The sequence below is a fragment of the Phalacrocorax carbo genome, chromosome 1 (assembly GCF_963921805.1).
Source record: "Phalacrocorax carbo chromosome 1, bPhaCar2.1, whole genome shotgun sequence".
NCBI classification, from domain to species: Eukaryota; Metazoa; Chordata; class Aves; order Suliformes; family Phalacrocoracidae; genus Phalacrocorax; species Phalacrocorax carbo.
In genome coordinates, this window is record NC_087513.1 from 145,651,069 (window position 1) to 145,672,937 (window position 21,869).

The window sequence follows — 21,869 nt, forward strand, 5'->3', positions numbered from 1 at the left end:
TGATTTTGATTGCATTCCATTACAGGTAATAGCTTATATGAATTCATAAGCTTTATCAGTGATGTCATATACTGGTATGGTGGAATTGATTCATGCCCAAAAGTTGTGACAGCTGGGACCATGGTCTGGTTTTGTTCATTTGTGGAGGAGATACTGTTTTTTCTCTATGGACTTCCTTGGCATTCCTAGATAAACAAAGGGAGGTTTAGACTCACAGAGTTTGAATGGAACAAGAAAATAGAATAGTTTATACTGATACCATTTCCTTCTATTGATACAGTCTATTACTTAAAACTTATCCCAGCAACACTTCTGTCATTTTCAAAAAATGAATTTGGTTCTCACACAGAACAGAGATTTTTTTTTTTTTTTCAGTCTTGTCTGATTTCTGACACTCATTTCTCTTCCCAAGTTTTCTGCTGCTTGAGCATAGTCTATGAGTAGTACATCTAGACTCACTAAGTCTTGGTTTGCTGTTTTGTTTTTGTTTGTTTTTGTTCCGGTTGGGTTTTTTTTAATTCATCTTTTATGGACTCCTTAGAAGAATTCTTTGATAATATCCATTTGTGGGTCACACATTGAAAACTGTTGTCTTAGAGTTGTCACTTTGTTGAGTGCAATGGCTGTTTATGCCCTGGATGAAAGAACAGTGGAGTTTTAAAGCAAGACAAAGTCAAAAGTGACTTGTGAGATCCAGTCCCACTGATCCTAAGCTTCAGTCCAAGTGCCAGTCTGCAAGGGGCAGTAACTGAGCATAGGAGGGAAGGGACCACCTTGGACAGTGGGCCTTTAGACTGAGGTAGGAGCTCAAAATGAAACAGGAGTTCAGAATAAAAGAGGGAAGGGTGTTTCAGGCTCTGTCCTTCAGTGCCTTAGCTTCTATCAGGTTGTGTCAAGTTAAACATAGTAAGACTCAGTTTAAAAAAAAAAAAAAAAAGAAATCTGGAAGTAAGGAAATAGCTAGGAATATCCTTTCCATCTCCCAAATGTGGGCATACACGTTTCAGTACAGCTGCAGGAAGGAAGTTGTGGAAAGGGATTAGAACTGAGGTTGTGCATTCTGGCTCCTGTACTATTTCTATGCTGCTGAGTTGAAGGTGACTGTAGTAAGACACAGTGCAGCCTATATTCCAGAGAAGCTGCTACAGAAAAAAAATGGGTAGAAGCAGGTATTTGGATAGGAACGAGAGAAAGGTAGATTATAGTATCACAAAATAGACTGAAAATGAAGGTGGAGTACACTGTTTTCCTCTTAACTTGCATGTATATGAGGAGAAACTGGGGGAAAGTTGGAGCTGATGCACAAAAGAGTAATGCCGGCTTCAAGCTTGTGTGGAGATAGAGCAGCAAGCAGTTCTTTATGCAGCTGTCATGAGTAGGAAGAAGATTGATGCTGGAGTGTTCTAGATTGACACAACTGCTTCTGGTCCCCAATCTTAGTTAAAGAATTTAAGGGTAAAAATGTAACATAAACATCTTTGCTATTTGTCTAACAGCAAAAAGCAAAACTTAAATTCTTTGTGTATACAAGCTGTAAATCAAACTCATGGGAGCAGTGATACTGCTGTATACTGTCTGTGCTAGAGAAACAGAACTTGTGGAAAGTATCTGGTATCTGAACAAACACAAAAGCAGAGAAAAAACTGCATATGGACCAGCCAAAAAACCTTAAACATCAACATCAATTTCAGACTAAACACTGATGTGACTTCTCTCTTTTATTTTTTTTTTTTCTTTTGATCTAGCTGGGTCCTCAGTGCCCATGTATTGCTGAGGAATGAGTAAGACTGAGAAGGCTGTAAAATTTTTGGTTTTTTTTTTTTTTTTTTTCACTTAGGAAATCTGTGAACCCATAGCAAAAGTATGACATGACATGGCAGGAATAAAACTCTGCATTCAGTCTCAAAGAGCCTCTCATCATTTAGGAAGGGCAAAAATAACTTAAGAGTTTCTTCCGCAAATACATACGATTTTCAGGCTTTTCGTAGGCTCATTCTTTCCCAGTGTAATTATCACGTTCTGTATTGCCACATGTATTGAAGACAACTTTTAGTTCATATTTGAGCATGTGCAGTTTTTGCTTTGGGTTTTTTGTTTGTTTTGGCGTTTGTTTTTGGGGGAAGGGGGGGCAGGGGGCGGTGCACAACAACAGCCTTCTCTGTTTCAGGTTTTCAGGTTGAAGGAAGCCATAGCAATGCCATAAGCCTTATGGTCATTATTATGTTTTGAAGACAAATGTCTAACAGCATGCTTTTTCACCTGAGAACTGTTTTGTGTTTGTTTATTTATGTTTATTTATATTTTAAAAAACCTTAATTTTATACAACAGCAATTTTTTAAAAATTGCTTTTTATTTGGACAGCTGGCTGGAAGCCTGTTGAGACTATTTTCATAGTTCTCTTACCTACCCACCTGCTCACAAGGTTGGTGCAGTTAGAGCAAGGTTGATATATAGGCTAGATTCAATCCCTAGCCGTAACTTTTGAAGTTACATCTTAGCTCTGGATCTGGTAAAGATTTCTGTTTAAACATCTAAGATCTGATACCAGATAGGTCAGTGAAAATGCGGAATGTTCTTTTTTCTAAAGCTTGACATAGTTTCTAGGTGTTAGTAGAGAATAAGATAGTTACTGAGTATAAAAGATAGCTAAAATAATGACGGGAGGTGTTGTCATTAGAACAGTGCACTGGGATGCTGGAGTTCTGGTTCTGTTTTTGTCATGCTGTCTAATCTCAGGCAAGTAGCTTTTCCTTTTCGCTTTTTACCTACATCTAAAATGGCAATCCAGGGTACTTCATACGAGTATCGAAAGTAGACTAATGCTGGATGGTGATGGGGAAGGAAGTTTATATGTTTAAAATAACATCATAAAAAACTCGTCACAAATACTAGTTGTTTGTCAGATCCTACAGTCAGAACTAGTATAAAGTATGCTATCATTTATTTTAATGCTGATGTTTTAACCCTGACTTCAATCAAAATGTGATCCAGAAAGAATGACCTCAGTGAAACCGAGAAGGCTCTAGCAGCTGAAGTAGCACATTAAAATCATGAACAGTGTGAGAAAAACGCAGTGAATAAAAATTCACCATGCTGTCTCACTGTGGTTTTGAAACCTAAGTATGGGCGAGCTGATAAGGTTTGCACTATGTCTTTGCTCTCGTGAATGATAAATACTAACCACGTGCTTGGATTGAAAGGTCTCCTACTTGTCTGCAGTCTTTGGGCTAAATTAAATATAAGGAAAAATTGTAATGCAGTGGACAGGATGTTGAGACCTCATGCTCTCTATGACCTTCTGTGTCATCTTGAAATAGTGGCTGTTCCCTCCTCTGCATCTCTTTCTCCCTCACCAGTGTCCAGTTATATTGCATGTGTGAGGCAGACTGAGGTACCCGCACCTGCAGAGGTCGATTGAAGGATAGTGTGCTGCAGTTCAGGGCCTTGGATTGTAAACTCTTGAAGGAACTCACTAGGTATTTGTATAGTGCCTGATGTGATGAAGCCGCTCCAAAGTTTGCAGAAGTCTGTAGGCATTACATTATTTAAAGCTTTCAGTTTTGATTTTTGTGATTGATTGCCAGCCAGTATTGCAATATGGGTTACTTTGAGTCATTTGGATAGATTTGTGTATGTTAACATATCTACTGTTTGCAGTAAAGCTTGGATGTTTGCTGTGTGTCACTTTATTTCAAAACCTACCAAAATTTACTCTGCTTAAAGCCACATGTGCTATGATTCCGTGGTGTGATTTACTAAGTTTACAAGTGTAAAGAATCTTTCAAACTATAAACTTGGTAAATGAGCTGGGAGTTTGACAATGAATGGTGGATGTTGTGGTTCATTCATAACCAGTAAAAGTTGTGTGACTGAAGTGCAGGCTAGAACGAGTTTGGTTTGTTTCTGTGTTTGTGGGTTCAGCAAGAATAAAAGTCAGTAAAGATCCGTTTTATTTCTCATGCTAGTAACTGCTGTCCAGTCTCTGACTTTGTCAGTCTACAGCATGAACTTACCTGGGTGTAGGAGTAGCTGTGAGAAGGTGTCTTTTTTCTCTAGAACACAGCATTTGAAGTAAATCTGTACTCTTCATGGTAATAAGTAGAGGTACTTAAAACTGGACTGGGTAATACCTTTAGCTGTCTGCTCTAACTGGATCGGCTCTGACCAGGCGTCTGGGCTGGAGGCGTCTGGTGTCACTTCCAGCCTGCGTTATTCTGTGGTTCCTAAAGGTGGGTGCGCTGGGTGCTTGTTACAGAAGCAACTGATGCAATCCATTCACCTGTGGTAGTTGCCAAATTCAAGTTTACACTACAGTTATCTTAAAAATCCTTTTTTTTTTTCCTAAACAAATTTGTTGGTATTTCAGCATTTTAAATTATTAATACCAAGATAGAGGATGCAGAATTTCTTCTTGCATGGGAAATATATTGATGCATTGCTGATACAGCCTTTATTTTGTAATTGGCTCATTTGGCATTGGTGATCTAGCTCATTAATTGGAAATATGAACATAGCTCAACTTAGTTTGCTCACTGTCACCCATCTTTCTCATATGGAGGAATTGCTACTAAACAGTCCATATATGGAGGCATTAATTCTTGCCACGAACTTCCCTTTTTCCATTTTATGAAGCTTATAAACTGAAAATATAGATGCCTGATTTAGAAAACCAGAGGAACCAATGACCATGAGAGTGAAAGGGGAGGTATTTATCTTTCTAGTCATAAATACAGGCAAAAAATAATCCTGTGTCAGATATGGGCTTATTAGAGGCAGCTGGTAAAATTTTAACATGTGATGCAGGAATGTGAGATATCTCTGTTTTCAGAAATGTCTACGTGGAATAATTAGTGATCTACGACTGTAGCAAGGAAGCAATGCAGCATCTGCATTTAATGGTTTTTAAAATCTGTATTTAACATTTTCTAATAAGTAGGCTTGGATAACTTGTGCTCTGGAATATTAAAGGGACAAGGGGCTAAACTCACGCGTACTCTCTCTGTTTTTAAAAACAACCTTGGATGTAATGGAGAAATCGCAAAGAGCTCAAGAATTGTAATGTAATTCCACTCTGAAAAGGAGGAAGAAAATTGAGGAGTTTTGCACTAGTTTGAGATTTTCCTGCTATACTACTTAGATCAATCTTCTCACTAAGACTGTCATAGAGGCATTTTTAATATCTCTCGTCCTACCACCTGGCATGCATAGCAATAGTGAACTGTCTGAGAACAGCTGGAGTTTTACTGTAATTATTGAACTGGTTTTAAGGATACTTGAATGAAATTTAATGGAAGGAGGTGTACAGGAAATGAAACTCTGTACCTAACAGCTCCTTCTGGGTACTGTATGAAGTTACAGAATATTATTTAATAGACCTGTTTAGCTGACTCTAATACAACATGCTTATGTTATTGAAGTTATTTGTCCAATGCATCTGCTAACTGTTATTAATAAAGCAATCTGTCTCAACAGTGATGCCTTAAGGCTTATCTGAGAGGCTTTTTCAGTTGAACATCTAGCTTTATGTTGGACTGTACACATTTGGTGTAATAGAATGTGCACAGACTTTAAAAAGTTACTTAAAATACCAAACAACCCTTGGTCATAGGGTTTTTTTTTAGTTAAGTCAGGAAGTACAGCTGATAGTGGTGTTAAACAGATTAATTCACCATTTGATGGAGTGATGGTAGAATAGGAGACAAAGTTGTAGACAAGCATGGTACTGATTTAAATTTGAAACACTTGTTTCCACTAAACCTCTTGTATACCTGTTCTTCATTAACTTGACTTTTTAGATCCATAGACTTGAAGTAGAATGGGGTCCTTGTAGAGGAGGGTGGTAGTGAAGAAAAAAATGGCTGAGAGAAGTTCTCAAAGAGGTAGTTTTTAAAGAGGGAATTTTAGCTTTCAAAAACAGAAAGATTTCTCATTTCCTTATGGGCATATACTCTGTTGGAAACACCTCAAGGTAGTTTCCTCAGTGTGAAATTGGATGGCTTCAGCATAGTTTGATGTGACTGGCTTATGAAATTTCTTTATTTTTGTAATAGATAAGCTGCAGACTGAAAATGTCTGGCTCAGATTGAAGACGATAGAAGATACTGACACTGAGATAAAGAAAAGAGCTATTTTTCATTACATCTGCTTCCACTAGGGGATTTTTGAGTCCACCATTTGAGATGTTGATATAGTACATTAAGTGAATGTAAAAGCTGGTTATCTGAAGCTTGTAAATAAATACGAAATCATCTAGCAATGCAGAAGTAGTTTGTCACTGATTTACACTAAAATGTTGTACAAATATTTGCAGGTGGAATTTGTAGATGATGATAAAAATTATCCAGGCAAACATAAACTGCGGGGTGTTTGGTTTATTTCCAGCAGTGGTTTGTGCTCTACCTTGGAGGCTTGTTACAAGGAGTTCCTCCTGGCTCTGTTCTGGGACCTGTCCTGCTAAATATCTTTGTCACTGATCTGGAGTTGGAGTGTACCAAATCTGGGGAGCAGTCAGTATGCTCAAGGGCAGGGCTGCATTTCAGAGAGGTATAAACAGGACAGAGCAATGAACTGACAGGACTGTCATGACATCAAAAAATGACAAATGCGAAGTCCTTCATGTGAGACAGAATAACCACTTGCAGGGGATACAAGCTGGAAATGCTATACATGAGTCAGCAATGTACCCTGGCAGCATGCAGGAGTGTAGCCACTAGACTGAACAAAGCGATTATTCCTGTTTACTCAGCATTTAATAGACCACACCTAAACCACTGCATCCAGTTTTGCTCTCTACTGTCCTTCTGGAAGGCCGCAAAGATGGTTGGTGGGCATGTGACCCATGAAGAGAGGCTGGGGGACCCAAAGCTGCATGGAGATGAGGCTTTGGAGGGACCTTGTGGCAGTGTGCAGGTATTAAAGTAAAGGTCATGAGGAAAATGGAGTCAGACTCCTCACAGAGGTGCATGGCAGCAGCCTGAGAGACAATGGTCATAAACTGAAACAGGGAAAGTTTGTTTTCTCTCAGGAGGTGCTGGTCTGTGATGATCAAGTAAAAAAGGCACTCGGACACTGTAAAATATAATTGAAAATGCTGTTTATGAGAGCTAACACTGTAAAGAGAGAGTAATATAGATAATCTTATATCTGTTTTGATGCTGGGAGCCCTGAGTTGTGCAGCATCAAACAAGCCTCCAGTCCACGTGCAACGTACTGCGCAGACCCCATCGTAAAAGAGATCCCTCGTGTTGGTCCTTTGAGCTATCGTTGGATTTCCTTGCAAGCGGACACCTCTACTCATAATTTCTACTGTCAAGCAGAGAGGATGCTCACATGAGAATTCTAGCTGCGCTTCTAGATAAAGGCAAGGCCACCCAGGTGGTGTAACTGCCGGTACCAAGTGGCAGCTCCCTGCAGGCTCCTCTGTTACAGTGAGCTGGCTGGGCTCATCCCGCAGCCAGCGGGTGTGTGCAGCATAGCACGGGCCTGAAAGCCAGCCTGTACATACAGCACAGCACAGGCATGGGCCTATTCAGGTTAGCTTTTGCATGCATCGCTGGCTGTTTGATGTATTGTGTGGTCTTCCAGTCAGGACCACTACAGTATTCTGGCTTGACGTAATGATTCCATATTTCACCATGAGGACAGTTAGGCATTGAAACAGATTCCCAGAGAGGTTGTAGAATCTCTGACCTTGGGAGGTTTTCAAGGCCCAGCTAAACAAAAGCCTAAGTAACATCGTCCAAATTCATCATTCACTGGGCTTCAGCAGAAGGTTGAGCTAGATGTCATCTTAAGGTCCGTTCCAACCTGAATTGCTCTGTGTCTGCATTTTGGAGCTCCCTCACGATCTTAAAAACTTGGTAGGAAGTTGTGATAACTTTGTTGCGCCTGATAGGAATATCTGTAAGATGGGAGAGGTCTGGGTTTCCGTGTAACTCGGTGGTGAAATCAGTGTTGTGGCAGTAGTAAATTAGATACAAATTAGATAGAGGCAGAGTTGTAATTGGATTCAGGGTCACGTGTTGCTGCATCACTGAAGAACTGTGATCATAGAATAAAAAAAATACCCTGTTGGCCATTTCTTGTTTCTGTAGTCATGTATCATGCAGGCTTTGTTTGTCTGCTAGTTTTCATTCTTTCTCTTGAAAAATTTGTTTCAACAGGAATATTTGTATCCTATCCTTCATGTGAAGGATAATATAGCCATTAGTTTCCATCCTTGCTGGGTGCTGGTAATGTGACAATAAATTGGATTGTGCTTGACATGTTAATATACAAGATGTATTAAAGTAATACTTAACAATCTGCGCAACTCTGGTATCTGAGGAAACACTGACAGATCTGGTTATTGCAAGAAACAGCCAAACTTGGCAACATTCAACAGGGGACATGAAGTACTTGGTCCTTACTGGAAACCATATCCTTCTCGTATGTTTGTGTTGGTGTTCTGGACCTGTGTGTAACTTCAGTCTGCGGAGCCAGCAAAGGGCCATCCAGTGGTACCAGAAATGACTGTTATCCAGTGAGACCCTTGCCCACAGCCATCCTGCTACTTAGTTCAGTGATAGAAATCACTGAGACTACTCTTGCCCTCTAAGTTGTTGTTCCTAAATGTAAGAAGATAAGGAAGGTGCATGTGGGGGCAACTGTTATATAGCTGCCTTTACATTATCATATGCCTCATCAGTTGCCTTTCATGTAGCTTAACTAGGTCACGATCTGCCCAAATAGCTTTGGCTAAACTATATCTTCCAAATTATGAAAATATTAATAAATTCCTTGGTTTTGGGGAAACCTGATTATATCTAATGCTGAAGGAGAGATAGCTTTCATTGCCAGAGACTGAATCTTAACAGGTGAAGTTACTCTGCCAATTAGTACTACTGAATATCATTATCTGATGGAGGAAAGACTGAAACAAGCTTCCAGTTCATCAGGGAAAATTTGATCAGAGTTCCAGTACTTGATGAGTCCCATGAATTCTTCCTTTGATTAAACTCAGTTTCTCTAGGGAAAAAGACATCAGAGTAAGGAACTCAGACATTGAATAAAAAATTTATTCAGCATTACTTAATTGTGCTTTAAAAGAAGCTGTATTAGGGACCAAAAAAAAATATCTAATGCTGAAGGGCCATTTCATGTAGCAAAGGTGTGCATATTTATGTTGGGACTAGGTACTAGGCATGTCAAAGTAGAAACGAGAGGTATTTTTGATTGAAGATGATTTACTGTTGTCTCAGTTAAGGGGCAGCTTAGTGGTGGTTGCAGTCTTTAAAGTAGAATTAGATGTCTCTCCAAAACATATTCTGTAACTAAGCCTAAGGGTTTGGAATTATTGGGTGAAATTGTGATCTGTGTTGGACAGTGTCAACCTTGGTCATCATAGCAGTTTCTGAAAGAGTCTGACCAGAAGAGATCAGATGTTTACTTCTGAGGGGTAACTGCTTCCATGGCATTTTGGGTAGCTGAATTGAATTTCTGCAGGTAAACATACATGTTTCATTTCCATATGCTTGCTTGTGCCTTTAATTTCTTATTTATATTTTTGCATTTTTTTCCTCCAAAACTGAAATTCCCTATTTTGTTTCATTCTTCTTGCCCTGTATTTTATCTTCTCTCAAAACATGCTGCAGCTGCTCTTCTCCACCCATTTCTTTTCTGGCTTTATCAGACATTGCCGCCAGCTTTTTCCTGGTGGTCTGTGTTCCCACACGGCAAGTCAACAGGCTGCTTTGCTAAACAATAAGTAGTGTTACTGCCACATCGTTAACACTAGGGCTTTAACATTAGGCTTTTCCTACCTTTTCCTGACCTTCGATTGTTGTATGTATAGACTTCATAGGTAGCTGATTAAGCATTATCTTCCTGCTCTTTTACTTGTCCTCCAGGCTTAATAGCTGTTTCCAGTGGGCACTTGAGTAACAGTTGCCACGTGAGCACAGCGAGGGTGGAGATGCTGCGCTCCTCCCTTGCAGTGCGCCTCCTCTCCGGTTGTAATTTTGTCCTAACCAAGTAGCAAGTGTTAAGCAGCAAAATCTGAATTAATGCGTTGTCCAAGTTCCCTTGTTGCTCTATAAATCTGTGCAGTTCCACTCTGATAAGTGACTTTAAAATAAAAAGGGGGGGGGGAGGGTTTGGAAATCAGGGTAGGGAGGAGAGCAGAACTCTTGCTCAGTAGGCCACTGCTTCAGTGTCATAACATTGATTAAGATAAGTGATACAAAGCATCCTCTGTAGCAGGTAGCAAGGTTAGGAGTAAGGACTGAGAGCTGAGCAGTGTCCACAGAGCATGAGCTGTAGCTCTTACCTGACTGCATTCACGTTGCCAGCAAGACATGTAGATGTTGGGAGGTATCTGGCGTTATCGTCTTCCTGTTCTGTGGGGTTCTTTGGAAAATCTGAAAATCCATCCTCCTTCTTCTTTTCTGCACCACAGAGCACAGTTCTTGCTCTTTCTGTAGGTTTATTAATGCCATTAATCAGCCTGCATGTACGTTTTAAGTAGGTGTTTGCACTGAGTTGGCACAATCAATTTTTTTGAGTAAGTAGGTTTTGTGTGTCTGTTCAGTGGCTAATTTCATAAGAGTGCAAGTTTGGAAGGCTGACATTAATGGTGATAGTTACTATTATTGTCAGTTAATGCATTGTTCGTCTGAGGCGGCAGAATCTGTGAACTGTCATTTTTTGTAAACTACGTATTAAATATTTCTATATGCTGAAAAGGTTAGGGTTCCAATGAGTCCGTGTTACCTGTGCACACATCAGTTCGCAGTGCTAAACGAGTAGTAAAACTTACTGCCACAACTAGAAATTTCTGATCTAAAATTTGACAACTGAAGTGTGATGACAATTTAAGAATAGTTTGGAGGGGCTGCCGTTTTCCCCCTCTCTCATTGCAGGACAGGTTATATTGTTCTTGAGGCTATTCCAATGAATTTTGTGTCTGTACAAGTTCAATAATGACAGATTTACAGAGGTATAACCTAATTTAGCATACTGAAAATCTAAAATATTTCAAATCCCCATCATTAGAAAGAATAAAAAGCCATAATTTGTATGGCCCAAAGCCAGAAAAAAGGATGCTATTTGCAGATGTTAGGTTTCTCTTTTAACTTCCATTTCAAAATTTCCATCTCATCAAATGATTTATGAGAAGCTTCCATGGGTGTCAGGAGTATTGTTCTCTTTAGCTTAAAAATAATGCGTCTTTCCCCAGATGAGAGAATTATTTATCCTTTTCTTTTTTTTAAATTAAAAATAGGTGCATTCATACCTCCCTATGAAATCTTCGTGAGAAAAGAGAGTTGGATATTTTTTCCCAAGAAGCATTTTGGAGCCAGCAATTAAATGGCTTTGAAGGAACAAATGAAATTACTGAAATGTTTAAAAGCAAAGCAGCAAATGTTTTTAATAGGTATTTTAAATCACCTAGTAACTTTTAAAGTAGTATTTGATTTGAAGTGGAGTTCTATGACATTTACTGCTACCATTTGAAATAGACCATTTTGGTCAATGGCAGATAACTTTTTGAATTCCTGTTACAAAAAAGTCAGTTTAAAATAAAAATTGCTCTAGCTGAAGAGGATGAAAATGCAGATTCCTGTAAAGTGGAAATACAGTCTGAGTACAGAATAAGCACCTGAGAATAAAGGTATTTAAATAACATGCGATTCTTTTTGCTTTCTATCTAAAATCATCTAATTTTCTTAGAAAAACAACTAAACGAAAGCAGACTGCTAGGTGCAGTACACATTACTTCCAGTGACCTTTTTTGTTTCTATGGTTTTATAGCAAGGGTATATCTATTACACAACACATCCAATCAGTGCAAACTCCATAAAAGAAATCTTGAAGCAGTTGCACCATCTTCTAAAGTGTAAAACAAATGTCATGAGCCAGATGCATGAACTGTGTCTTCGGGATGGAGACCTGCTTTCTTCCTTCCTCAGACTAAGTGGTAGCTTCATTGTCTGTCTGGGGCCTGTGTTCCGAATCAGAATTGTGCTATCACTTTCTGTTTTGTGGCTGGCTTTAAACACTGAATTGATCACTGAATTCCTAAAAAATCAGCATCAGCCTTAGCTAAGGGGAAAAGAGATGAGTGGATGAACGCAGTGTGACAGTTTTCCTTGCTAGGAAAGGGTCTTGCTGTGTGAAGAAGCTTGTCTTGTATCTGAAGTCAGCAATGATACATGAGTTAGCGAAAGATTTTATGAAGACTTAGCTGGGTAACAGTGTACACACTGAAATTTGTGCTGTTGTGTGAAGTGAAATACAAATAATTTGACCTTTTTCCCCCCCTTGCTGTGGAATAGTGGGTTGTATGCTCAGATACTGCAGCTGTTTAGCTTGTATTAACTTGGGCATAGGTTGGTGCATATGAACTTACTTGAGTACGTGTTGTCTAAAGTCGTAAAAATAACTTTTTACAATCAGTAGTACAAAATGAGGTTTTTAATGAAAATTCAACCTTTTTGTTACTTAGCTTAATAAATTCATTTTTCATTTCGCATGATGATTAAAGTGCATTATCTGGGAATGTTCCTATTTCAACTCTCTAATATGTAAACAGAAAAAAAAATATGTGGCAAGCTAGCTTTTTGAAGGATGGTAATTAGGGGTTTTAATAAAGAAAAAGGAATGAATGTGTTCCTGTGTAAAAAGGCTTCAAAGTGAGTTATTTTTGCATATGATCTTTACTATTTTGTGTGTATTTACTGTCTGGGCTGTGATGGCTCTTCCTGAGGTCTGCTGGAAAAATTACTAATTTACCTTTGTTATGGACTACTGGAAAAGAAATAAGCGAATTGTGTATGTAAGTGCAAGAGGATTTAGCTGGAAGGGAAGCCTGCTGGCTGGTGATTCTTTCTTGGACCCTCTTGCCTGAGATTTGCTGGCCTGTAAAAGAATGATATTTTACATTTCCAGTGAGCAGTCACCTGTTGGGACATAGGCAGAAATTCAGGCTGATAGCTACACCGACTCTTCCATCTTGGAGAATAGGCCTTTCAACACAATAAAAGCTGTTTAAAGAACACTGAACTGGGACGTATTTCTTGAGGCTCACCAGACTTCTGTATTCTTGAAGCTGATAAAAATGATTGCTTACATTACAGCATAATACTGTTTTTCTTTATCTGTGTGGTATTTATTTTTTTACAAAGTAATTTTCCTTTCATAATAATGTTATTTTATCATTCTGTATCCACCTCTCTGTATTTCACATGATGCTCAGTTTTCCACCGTTCAGGATGATTGAAATGGTGTGATTGCGCATAAGCAGTTAGTTCATAGTCCGAGCTTTAAAACAGACTCATCCAGTTTTAGTTGTGCTGTTTAACCGGTAGTGATACAAATGCTGTAATTACAATTACATATACAGAAGTGAATGACATTTAGCACAGTGTAATTAGCTCATGTGGTTATAGTTACCTTGAAGTGAGCTTAGTCATTAAGACAAAGGGTTAGAAACTGGATTTTAAAAAAACTTAGTGTAAATTAGGAGAGATTTAAATAATCGATCTGGCCCTCTTTTAGTAAGTTGGGACACTATTTCCAGAATATGGAGAAAATTCATAGACTAGATGATACTGGATTGTATAAATATAGCTTATAAGAAAATGAGAAAATTGGTTTAGTCAATAGTTAAGGGAAAAAACAGTTCTTAAAGCATGTAAGAGAATACGTAATGATGACTAACAAAAAAATAAATGAAAGCACTGTATTACAGAGTAGCTGTTCCAGAACTAAGTAATATTTCAGAATAGTGGTTTTATGAGCATATATGCCAGAATATACATTCCTGTTGAAATGAAGAAATTGACAGTGGCTAAATGAAAGAAAAATTTGCAAAGCCACCTTAAAAATCAGAACTCAGTCAGAGTAGGCCTCATAACCTGTGAACCACAGAGAATTTTTTTTATCATTGTGCAGTAAGAGTCTTGGCATATTCAGTTGTCTCGCATTACATGCAAATTTATTCTGGTATGTGTAATTCAGGCACATCTCAAAACTGGTGTTGGCTACAGTGATTTTGATATTAAGTCTGGGTTTACTTTGGAGCATGTAGGATTTAAAAATTTTCTTGTGGTACTCAATGCTTTATAGGTCTGTCTGTAGTTTTTATATTTTAAGCTAAAATATAAAAGGTTTGGACCAGAGACAATTAAATAGGAATGTGTTTGAGCAAAATGTGACCGCTAGCTATATAAACTTGTGAGAAGATGCAGCTTAAGCTTTGAGGAATTTAAGTGAATTTGGTATCTCTTCAGGCCACTGTTTACATTTTTATTACTTTAGGTGTTTACCATCAGGCACTGTGATGTTGTTGGAAAGGGCAGGGGAAAGCGTTTAGAAATCTACTGGTAAGAATGACTACATAGTGTGTTTACTGTTCCAGAAAGCTGTGGACTGGGGGGCAGGGGTTGTGGCTGTGGCAGTAGTTTTTGTTTTGCCACTTTTTAAATAAAAGCTTAGAAAATGCTCTCTGCAGAAAAATGTGTTTTGATGCAAGTGGAAAGATCTACATTCATAGTCTTTTTCTGATATCTTTTATGGGCTTTTCACAGAAAAGCAAAGAAGTTTCATTTTAAAGGCTGAAAACTGAAAACAAACAGAAAATGAAACTTGCAGTATTTTTAGCATTTGCTGGCACTTATATCACTTCTGTTGATAGTAACCTACTGTCTGAAAAGAGGAAACCAGGATACACAAGCTAGAAGCTGGAAAAGTTTGAAAGTTTGACCCTGAAATCGCTCAATGTGCTAGTAGTGAGAGTGACTGAAATTGTCATGGATTCTCATGAATCTGATAAATTTGCTTCTTGCCAGGTGCTTTCAAAAGGATAAAGTTTTGCTGCTGAGAGGAATCTCTGTGAACATGTTATAAGAAAATACTCTGTTCAGCATGGGTGAAGAGGAAAGGAGATTGATTCTTCTGACCTTGAAATCTGTGGATATGAATCTTCATCCTTTTCCTTATTTGGGCTGCGAACATGCTAATAACATTTAAAGTTTGACTAATAACGATTAAAATCAGCCTTCAGGGCTTCAGTTGCCTGTAGGGTCAGGAAGAAATTATTTTCCTAATGTGTAATTTGGCTTCTTGGCTGCTGATTTGTGCAGGGGCAGATCACGCTGTGACAGCTGAAATGCTTCCTACCCCAAATGTTAACGTTGTGCCCCTCTCATAGCAGTTGCCAGTCATGTGGCAGAGGTGACCAAAGTGGCACAGTCAGCAGTTCTTAATTTGCTGCAGTTTACTATTCCAGACTATTAAAGTATTAGACTGATAATGGAGCATGATGGTATCAGCCTGGACTGGGAAGAAGTTTTTCCAGGAGAAATTGTTGGGGACTTTGCAGAAACAGTCATCTTCCTCTGTAGCATGGGGAATGGTTCACCTAATAAAGCATGCCCAAGTGATCTCATATTTAATTGCCTGCAGAGTCTTTTGGCATTGGTAATAACCTATTCCCCATAGGTGACATAGATACTTTGTGTAAAAGGACAAAAAAGAATATTTTTGGACTTGCTCTGCAGAAGTTTGTGAACTTACTTAGCTCAGGTAGTAGAAGTGCAAACAGTGAGCAACTGCTGCTAGTTCTGGAATGGGCAAGTACTAGAAGGCAGCATTCTGCTCTTTGGGTACTGTCTGCGTTTCACTTTGAAGAAGCCTTTGTCCTCTCTGTAGTCCATATTGGACAGTTTGAGAGCTGCTCTTACAGGGATTTGGGTGATTGTTTATGACTCGTCAGTGGAGCTTTTTTAAAATGTAATTGGCTTTGCCTCATTTGAATGAGGTGACTCGTTGCTTCATCGTGAATTGAGAGTCTGAGAAGTCAGTTGCAAAAACAAGCTTTCATCTCATGAAGGTATAGATGTTTACTTGTCATTTCTTTGCTTTGATGAAATAACTGATAACATAGAAACAAAGGCTTTAAATTTAGTCTAAAACAAAGTAAAAGGTCTAACCACAGAAACTTCACCGTCTGAGCTGAGATGTGACTGCTGCAAGGTGGCCAGCAGCCAAGCTTTGCGGTGCGTCTGACTTCACCTGGCACTAACTGTCATCTGATCTCTGAAAACATTTCTTAAATGATATAATGATGAATGGCACTTCAATTTAACAGTGTCATCTGCTCAAAATGTTCTGTAACATCTGTTGCTTTGTTCATAAGGTGCTACAAAGATGAAATAACTGCAAGGTGGCTGAAAAGCGTTTGGGGTTTACAGCGGGGCTGCCTGCGTTCAAGCTGCTCGGGTAGAAAGCTTTGGCTTGTTTCTTGGAGCTTGTGTGTGTGTTATCGTTATGGAAGAATGGTTGCTACTTTCTGCTCTTTTTACCTGGAGTGTATACTGTGTAAAATAGGGGAAAAAAGCCTCAGAAAAATTTAATGAATTTCTAATTTTATGTAAAAACAGACATTTGAAGAAATAACCTTTTGTCTTCTACTGGGTGATGATAGATTATGAATATAAAAAGTTGTTTTCTAATGAACTTTTGTGCCTGATGTCACAGTCAAGTTCTGTGTATTCTTTGTTTCTAGATCAGAAAGCTAGAAAGTGAAAGATTGCCAAAACCCCCAACATTAGAGACGCAATTCTTTTGAACGTTAGGAAGGTGTGCTTTTATTGATAGGTTCTTTTATTGTGTGTGTTAAACTTGCAATAAATTAAATACATGAGAAAACAATTCATTCTGGATTTGTCCCCAAGTTAAAAACTGAGAATTTTCTCTCCATATCAGCTGATCTGTAATTTTTTTTTTTTTCACAGAGGATAGGCATGACATTTCTATGAAGTTGTGATTAACTGTCATACTTTGCTTTTTAACCTATCATGTCAAAGCTTCATTTTCTTGCTTCTTGGGCTGCAATTCCCTTATAGATTTTTTTTTGGGTGGTTTTAAAGACAGAGTATCTTACAGATGTATTGCCAGTTAAATTTACAAGAATTCACTTGTTCTTTGTTTCTAGGATTAAACTTTTAATTGATAGACCTACTCCAGTAATTTAAGTTTTAAAACCCCAATTCTCCATAAGCTGTAGGACTTGATCTAATAACAGCTGTTTAAATGCTGGTTTGTTTTTGTTCTTTTTTAAAAAAAAATCTTCTGTGTTCTCTATAGTTCTTCAACATAAATGATTGCCCAAACCTCCCAATTCTTGGATTAAGGATGACTTGTTTGTTTTGAAAATCATTAAGGTAATAACAATAAACACACACAAAAATTTTTTAAGATATTGCTGACATGACTGACTAGTACCACTCATGCCACTGTTAATACTGCAGGACATGCACGTTGTTTATAATCTAAGCCCCGCCTTTCCCTTTGTGGTGATTTTCACACTTCTGCATGAGCTGAGTTGCATTCTCAGCCTGTGTCGCTGAATGTTAGAATTCTGAGCTGTGGTAGCTTGGAAAGTAATTGGATAGAATTTTGGTTTTTTGGGTTTTTGTTTGTTTGGGATTTTTTTGCATACCAAAAGAGACTTTTGGAGATGACAGCAGCAACCTTTGTTTTATGTTAACGTTTACTTTTGGTCATACAAAAACAAGGTTGGGGAGTTTGTACCTTTTAGGAGAAAGTATCAAATTATGGGGGGGATGCAGAGTGGGATGTGCAAACAGTAATATGTTAAGTAGCAGTTTAAACTTTGGGTGCTAAGTGAAGTGTCACTAAAGCAGCCAGTGAGGAAACGCTTGGTACAAATATGTGTCAAAAAATAGTGTTTCTCTGTGTGGTAGGTGCCCTTACTCCTCTCTGCCAAGAGTGCTCTTCTCTTATTTTTGCTTTCTGAAACTGATGTCACCTTTTAAAACATCCTATGGCAACGTTGGTGACCTTAAAATAATTGTTCTTGTTAGAACGCTGACCTTCCAAGTGGGTGATGAAGGTTTAAACCTTCTTTCAGACTGGGATTCAAATTCCATCTTCCAGAGGCACACGCTATGCTTCTGTGTGCTGGGAAATCTTTAACTTCTTCCTGTTGAAGTTGTTCCTCTTTGCAGAAAGAGGGATGAGTTCTCACTCTCTCAGCTTCATCTAGCTGAATGGTAATGGCAGTCATGGAAAAAGGTCATAGGATAGGGGAGGAGTTATTTATAGGGATTTTTTTTTTTAAATACAATCTCCTACTTTGAGGTTGTTACTGTATTTTATCCTAAAGACATGCTTTTTTGTGTGTGTTAGAATAGTCTTTTGGTGAGTAAAATTTAGACCAGTTTGAACTTTTCTTCCCTCTTTAACTCATATTCATTCTTGCACAGATTATTATGTTTTACAGGAAGGGCAATGCCCTTGTTTCTTTGTTTTTAAAAGAAAGTAGCATTCCCTACATTTTAAGAGGAATTGAAGAAGAATTGCCTGACCAAACATTTAGAGGAAATGATTGGAGGAGGAATGCTTAATTTACGGATCCTATCTGTGACTGAGGCGTGAAGTTTTCATCAAGTTTAGTCATATGGTGCGAACACTTCTAAACTGTTTTGAAGTTTATTATGTTAATGTCAAGATGGAGAGAGTTGTTGCCACATTGAGGATTAGGGAACAGTGAACAATGAACAAGGCTTTCCAGGTACACAGTCACATTTTAAGTGTATAAATGAAACTGAAATTCCATTTATAAGTGTCAGAATTCTTTGTGGGTTTAGATGCGTTAAACTCCGTTGTTTAGATACCCAGTCAGTCATATTGCTTGACATACTGATTTAGCTTGGTACAGCTAGTCTTTTTAGGGAACCTAGAAGAAGTTGTTCACTTTGGAGTTAAACGTTTTTATGCCAAAAGACTGATTTGAATTATCATACTTTATTAATATGAACCTCTTGGAGTTCTCAGAGGAAAATTAGTATCACAGGTTTGTGTTTGGTATGTCATTAGACTCTGCACTGTTATTTTGGTTTGTCATAGCTCTGTCTACAAAATGAGGTACAGCAGATTTTGGATGTTTAAGTTGCTCTTTTTAGTAACAAAATGTTTTTCCATTAAGTAACTTAGTTTTTGTTTTTCTTCTCAGCTTTCATCCAGTCGGATGGCATAATAGAAATGCTGCGTTTTGATGAAGGAGACCTATTGCAGGTATGTAGTCAGAGTAAATCATCTGAACTAGCAATGTTTCATCTTCTTTTTGATAGCTGCTTTTTGAAACTCATGGGTGAGTGGATTTTTTGAAAACAAGGAAACATTAAACTTCAGTAAGTCCAAAAAACCTTTGGACCTTCATTCTTAACGGTATGCTTTGTTGCGTCCTTGAGGTTCTGGATCTTTTGTGTTGGGATTTGGAGTTTGCCACAGGTGCTGTCTGGCCTGTTTGTTGAGTTCCTCCTCCCCCTGCCCCCCAAAAAAAACCTGGGGGATGCTTTGTGTTTACCACTCATCTTGATGTAGAGTTGGGATGCAATTGGATAACACAACTAGAGGAACTGTGAAGTGTTGCAAGATTCCCAAATGTAAAGGTGGCCCTTGAGACCAAGTTGCCACTGGTTTTAAAGAAAGTTCAAATTACGGCAGTGAGATAACTGCTGTTGCAAATATTAATTTTTCAGGTATAATGTTGTCATTCTTGTCAGCTTTCTTTTGGATTGAGTCAAAGCAGGTAAAAAGTGAACTTTAAAGAATACTGATATTTTGAGGTGGTGGTAGTAGTTGGGATGAAAGATGTAGCATCATGGCTTGATACTTCAGAGCTATGTAGTTCCGAAGTTCTAGTGACTGGCGTTTCATACGCATGCCTTTTGTGGATTGTATTTATGTTGACAATATCTTTTGTTAAAATTCTTTGATGATGTTAGTCCTGGTAGTTGAGAGGGAGGAAAGGAGAAAGAAGAAAGCAATTAATTGTTTAAATTATTAGCACACTTGGCATGTGACTGTGTTTAACTTCATTAGTTACCAGTGCAGTGCTTGATTTTCAATTCACAAAATCACAGAATGGCAGGGGTTGGAAGGGACCTCTGGAGATCATCTTGTCCAACCCCCCCCCCCGCTTGAGCAGGCACAGCCAGAGCAGGGGGCACAGGAACGTGTCCAGGCAGGTTTTGAATGTCTCCAGGGAAGGAGACTCCACACCCTCCCTGGGCAGCCTGTGCCACTGCGCTGGCACCCTCACAGGGAAGGAGTTTTGTCTCATGTTTAGCTGCAACTTCCTGTGTTCTGATTTGTGCCCATTGCCCCTTGGCCTGTCGCTGGGCACCACTGAAAAGAGTCCAGTCCCATCCTGACACCCACCCTTCAGATATTTATAGGTATTAATGAAATCCCTCCACAGTCTTCTCTTGTCCAGGCTGAACAAACCCAAGTCTCTCAGCCTTTCCTCATATGGGAGATACTCCAGTCCCCTGATCATCTTGGTAGCTCTCTGCTGGACTTGCTTGAGTACTTCCCTGTCCTTCTTAAACCGGAGGACCCAAAACCGGACACAGTACTCCAGATGTGGCCTCACTAGGGCAGAGTAGAGGGGGAGGATAACCTCTCTCGATCTGCTGGCCACACTCCTTTTGATGGAGCCCTTCTGACCTCCTATCTAGCCTAGAAGAGTCAACAAACATAAAAGCTGTGTAGTTCTGGGCTTGTGATAGTATTATTTGTTTCAGATTTATGAAGGTGTATTTTCTTTCCCCCCCCCACCAATTTTAGTTGTTTGGATTTTTTGTTTGTTTGTTTAGGTTTTTTTTTTCCATCTTCCACTGCTTGGTCCTTAATGTGAATCAAGAATAACTTACTACAGATTTTAAGATTATAATGTACAAGGATAATGTCCTTCAAAATAATCTAAACCGGTGATAGAAAAGGTTGCAGTTAAAAACAAACAAATCCAACAATCCACCACCACCAAAACCACCAAACAACCAAGCCCCATGTTCCTCATTAAACAGTTGTTTAGATGTCATGTGCTGAACACATTCGTGTAATAGTTACCTATGTAGGCTTATTTTTGGACATACCGAGTGGAATGGTGGAAGTTGTCTATAAAGTGATTACAGGCTTAATTATTGCAGTTTTGACCCAGTCTGTTTCTTTGATGTGTATGGAGATACCACATATCAATATAAATATAAGTGAAAAAAATCACTAGGTTTAGTTTCTTTCTCTATTAGAATATATTTTGTTCTACAAGAGTGGTTTAATAAGAATGTCAGACAGTTGTTGGCCTGATTTTTAAGAGAAAAATCATGTAGTCAAATTCAGTTATCTACATTTTAGGTGCTTCCACCCCCCCCACCCCCCCACTCCCCCCCGGATTTTATTTTAAACTAAGTAAAAGTAATCTTTCAAATCGGAAATTATCTTATTTATTAATTTTAGCACTCTATTGATTACTGTAGTTCTCAGGACTAGAAAGTAATGGTGCTGCTGTGAACCACCTCAATAATTCTTGTGAAGATGGAAAAGTAAAACAGATTGTTAATCTTTCCAACTTTATTGCAAGACGTGACAGAGGCAGGAAAATTAGTTTAAATATTATGGTCGGACAAAGTCAAGCAATTCTGGATATCACACTGTAAACTTCACAGTGCTTTGGATTGCATTTGGCTGCTGCTTACCCTAATACATTGCTGAATATTTGATGTAAAACAAAGAAAGAAAGACAAAATTTCTAATAAATTGTTTATATATTTTATATTTTGGTTGAGGCTCTTAAGCCAAAAATACATACAAAAGTGAAGCCAGTTCTTTTTAATCAGAATGATACAGCATGTTTTCTCTAGGTTACAATTTGGTTTTTTTTCCTGTAGATTTTAATACGGTGACCTCTTGTGACTACTTACTGCAATTAAAAAATAAAACCAAAACAAATACATTGTTGTAAAAACAGATTTACATCTTCTGAACCGCAGTTACTAAATTTTTAAACCCACTGAAGTGT

General features: G+C 38.4%; 1 protein-coding gene across 2 annotated transcripts in view; it reads left to right on the forward strand.

The window, feature by feature from the left end:
- Positions 1 to 21,869, forward strand: part of TMEM131 (transmembrane protein 131) — a 102,106-nt gene that overhangs the window by 1,675 nt on the left and 78,562 nt on the right. For both annotated transcript variants that reach the window (XM_064438530.1, XM_064438538.1), the window contains exon 2: positions 19,020 to 19,081. In XM_064438530.1, coding sequence (XP_064294600.1) covers positions 19,020 to 19,081 — 62 coding nt within the window. The remainder of the gene's footprint in view (positions 1 to 19,019; positions 19,082 to 21,869) is intronic.